This window comes from Mastomys coucha, unplaced genomic scaffold (genome assembly GCF_008632895.1).
Source record: "Mastomys coucha isolate ucsf_1 unplaced genomic scaffold, UCSF_Mcou_1 pScaffold12, whole genome shotgun sequence".
NCBI lineage: Eukaryota > Metazoa > Chordata > Mammalia > Rodentia > Muridae > Mastomys > Mastomys coucha.
In genome coordinates, this window is record NW_022196894.1 from 86,708,256 (window position 1) to 86,712,778 (window position 4,523).

Sequence of the window (4,523 nt, forward strand, 5' to 3'; positions counted from 1 at the left end):
CACACGTCTTCCCCACGTTGGGGTCCCCAATAAGGATGACCTTGAACAAAAAGTCCATGTTCTCATCCGCTGTTCTGGCTGAGCAGAACTACATGGCTCTAGCTTCCTGGACACTCTCTCAGCTTTTGCTTTTTCTTCTGGATCTCTCTGTAGCCCTCCGAAGTCTCCTTCTTCCTCTTACCTTGCAGCAAGGTGGGGACTCAAGTTACAGACCCAGGCATCAGGTTGGGTGACCAGAGAAAGTGAAAGGGAAACAAGTGCAATCCCTCCCACCTACAAGGAAGCTGAATCCCCAGGTGAGGTGCTGGCCAGGGTATAGGGCCCAGCACAGACAGCTAGCTTTCCTGCAAGTATGGATCAGATCAGGGGAAACCACAGAGGAAAACTGCCTTACACTCAGCTGGCACCCAACAAGTTACCCTGTTCTTCCTTGTGCTCTGTGTCCATCATCGTACATCCTGCCTGATCCGCTTGTTTGGCTGGGCTGAGAGTTTTTGAAACATTTCTCAAAAATTGTTTTAAACGCAAAAATTCCATATTTCGTAAAAATTAATTACAGTAAATCTTGGACACCTTTATTTCAACTCTATCCATTATCATACATATCAGCCAATATTCTATTGCTCTAAAGAGGTATCTTGACCAAATCTCAAAAAAGAAAACATTTAATTGAGACTTGTGTGCAGTTTCTGAGGTGTAGTCCTATTTCATCATGAGGGGAAGCATGACAGCATGTAGTCAGACATAGTGATGGAGAAGTAGCTGAGAGGTTTGGATCTGAAACTGCACACAGCAGGAGAAGGGTGACTGGGTTTTGCATGGTCTATTGAAACCTCTAAGCCAACACCATTAATGCAAATGTCTTTAATCTGTCCTTAGGTAAAGGCAAAAAGCCATCACATTGTTTGCCAGAATCCCAGAACAATGGTCTCTATGACATTTAATTATAGTCTTCTCCTCTGAAATCTCCTGATCTAGGCAGTCATAATCCACATTGTTCTCAGCACAACTGTCTTCCATACTCCTACATTGGCAGACTAGTAAGTGACACTTAAAGTATTCACCTGTTTTGCCAATCCAAAGTCTACATTCTGCTAACCAACACCATGGTTAGGGCTGTCATATTAATACTCTACAATAAATACCAATTTATTTGGGTGGAAGGATTGGATTTCACTACCATTGGAAACTGAGAAGAGCAGCTGGATCAGTGTGGTGGAGCCCATCCATGTGTAGAAGACAAGCTGTATGTGCTGCAGAGGGAAGAGTCAGAGAAGTGACCCTGGTGTTTAGAGGAGCCAAGAAGATCCTAAGTGATCACAAGACATTGTACAAAGTATTATGTAAATTATTGGTAGATTGTTTTGCTTTTATCTGATGCTGACTATTCCTTGGTTCTTTACGATTTAAGAAAGAACACAATCAGTTTAATTTATGTCTTTCGTTTAAGCCCACTGTTAACATCCTTTATATACTTTAAAGGGATCCTGGATCTTTAAGAAATATTGCATATGTTAGAGACACTGAGCATTTAATGTTTTGAGTCTTTCAAAGCAATGAGAATTTTAAAGGTTTTACAGTTTTGGTGAGATCTTGGGGAAAAAGAGGTAAGATGAATTAGTGTTAAATACGCATGGGTGTGTTTATTGGTTAACAGGGGTAAATAATACTAAAGTGTTAGCATCAATTTGGTGCAAACTAAAGTCCTGTGATAAGACTGAACCACTTCAACACAGTTAAGAAAATGAATACCATGGAGAAGTATTTTTGTGTGAAGTAAATAATTTGAAGAAAATACTAGGATATGGAATGAGGCAAACTCTTTATACTTTGGTAGAATTAAAACAGGAAAATGAGTATAGTTGATAAACCAATGTATAGTTCTACTACAATTTCTATAAAAATTCCAATTTTGTTCTGAACAGAACTAGACAGCACAATCCTAATGAATATAGAAATGCAGAAGGAGACTCTAAGAGCAAAAACAACATGAAGCAGAAAGGAAGATGCTAGATCTACCACAGAATCTGCTCTCAAAATATACCACATAATGAAAGTAACAAAAACTGAAAAAAAATGTCAAAAACAAGCCCACAAGTGGAAAATTGAAGAACATATCTCAAGGTGGAAAGATCTACTATGCTTATAAATCAGAAGAATTAATATGCGATAGTAAAAGTATATGACAAAATTTGCTTATGTATATAATGAGCCATCAACTCAAAAACAACATAATGAGGGTGGAGATCATTTTCCACATGAAATACTCTGAAAATTCATATTTATTTAATAATAACAAAGCAAAGCAAGGAAATCAAAAAATATTTTCAGTATGGAGCACTAAACAACAAAGGACAGAAAGAGAAGAAAGAGATTTCAATGATTTGTGTCATGAGTATTAAAGAAACTAAGTGTAGAATGAGGCATTGTCTTGAAACTAGATCCAGATTCTCACAATAAAGCTCCATGATCTGACCTTGGGATCCTAACATATGAGCACAATTATCTCAGTTATGAAGCGTTGTTTGGGCAGTAAATTCTGGAACCTGGATGTTTTCTGAAGAAAAGTAGAGACATGTGTGATGTCATAATGCCTGTGGGTTTTGTCACCAAACCTCCAGGTGTAAAAAAGTCCCTAGGCAGATGGTTTCATCCAGATTCTAGAAACCTAGTGTTTAATCTTCCTCTGAACTCTCCACTCCTGAAACCATGTGTTACTATGGCAGCTACTATGGAGGCCTGGGCTGTGGCTATGGTGGTCTAGGCTGTGGTTATGGCTGTGGCTATGGTGGCTATAGCTGTGGTTATGGCTGTGGCTATGGCTGTGGCTATGGTGGCTATGGCTATGGCTGCTGCCGCCCACTGTGTTGTAGATGATACTGGTCTTATGGCTTCTACTGAGGACATTATGCAGATACCCAACCTTTCTGACCAGAAGGACTTCCAAGTGTTTTTACACCAGGAACTCAAAAATGTCTTCAAAAATTCTAACTTTAGGACAAAATATATAAAATAGAATTGAAATTCAACATGGTCATCTAATTCCTCATCTAAATTTGGACCGTGATAGTATTTTATATTATCCTTTTCATACTCTGTAAAATGATTGTAAATTTAACTCTCAACCATTTGTTGAAAGGTGTGTCATCAAATAACTAAATGAATAAACTCTACAAAGTACTTTCTGTATTGTCCATGCTTTTGTATCTGATTGGTTACATGTGTGGAGCTGGTTGTGGGAATGGGTGAGGGGAGTATAAGAAAGGATGTTATTTAAGGAGATAGGCATGGAGAAGGAAAAGGGGGAGAAATAAGGGAGGGGAGAGGAAGTTAGAGAAAGAAGCAATTCTTTTCAGTGTTCAAATACACATGGTCATTTTCTCGTGAGTATAACTTGAATGTCATAAAGAATATTAGAATATACTTGCTAGTGTACCTATTTCTTTAGGATTCAGTGATCTTGATCTCATGGTATAAGTATCCGTGTGTATTGTAGATTATCTGTCACTTCCCTGTGTGTTTGAAAACATGCCAATGCTATTTTTCTCATAGCTACAAGAAGTTACATTTCCATCAACAGTAGAAAAGGGTGCCCTCCGCTACATGCTTTGTAACATTCATCTTTTGTCTCTCTAATACTAATTGTCTAATAATTGTTGCCTAAATCTCAACTCTTTTGATTTGTATCTCTGAGATAATTAGTGAAGTACAATATTATTGAGTCCAGTTGTCCATCTGTATCTATTCCTGTGCAAAACACCTCTTTTATAATGTATATATGTATGTGTGTATGTATGTATGTATATACATACATATGTATAATTGTATATACATACATATATGCATATACAAATATATATTACTTTCCACTCATATTTCTGCACTGATAACCATCCTAATATTCTCATTTTCTTCATTTGTGTGTTTTTATACAGTCGTTTTGTTTTTCAGAATTTGTTAGCTATATCTCTAAGTTTACAATTTCAATGTTTTTTATTCTTTTGTTTGCATTCATTTCTGACATCCTGTGTGTGTGTTGCTTGTGTCCCTGTGTTTTTGTAAGTGTGCATGATAATGTGTAGTGTGACCTAGTTGGAAGATTTCATTTATGGCCTTCTTTTTTCATTTTTTAAACTTTTATTGCATTATGATGAGAAAAGTTACATGATTTCAATTAATCTGAATTTGGTGACATTTAAAAACATATTTCAATTAAATATAATTGAATCACATTCTTGTTTTCCTTTTGTACCACTGCTCCTCCCAGAGACGTCCTCTACAATATCTACAATATCTTTTTGTTATATTCCTTAAAATTTATAAAATATTATAACAATAAAAATAAGTATTATAAAAGTTGTTTGATATAAAACAACAATCAATTTGACAGTCTTATGTAGGTGCTTGTCTACAGCAATAGTGTAAATACATTTTTCTCAGTATGAATTTTAAATGACTCCAAACATATTAACTGTATACTTAAAAATAATACATCACTACTAGTATTTTCTTAAATGAACATG

General features: G+C 36.1%; 1 protein-coding gene across 1 annotated transcript; it reads left to right on the forward strand.

The window, feature by feature from the left end:
• The first annotated feature begins 2,709 nt into the window (after window positions 1–2,709).
• Window positions 2,710–2,877, forward strand: LOC116086590 (keratin-associated protein 21-1-like). The gene has a single exon (XM_031364798.1). The coding sequence runs from the start codon at window positions 2,710–2,712 to the stop codon at window positions 2,875–2,877; it is 168 nt and encodes a 55-aa protein (XP_031220658.1).
• Window positions 2,878–4,523: the final 1,646 nt, after the last annotated feature.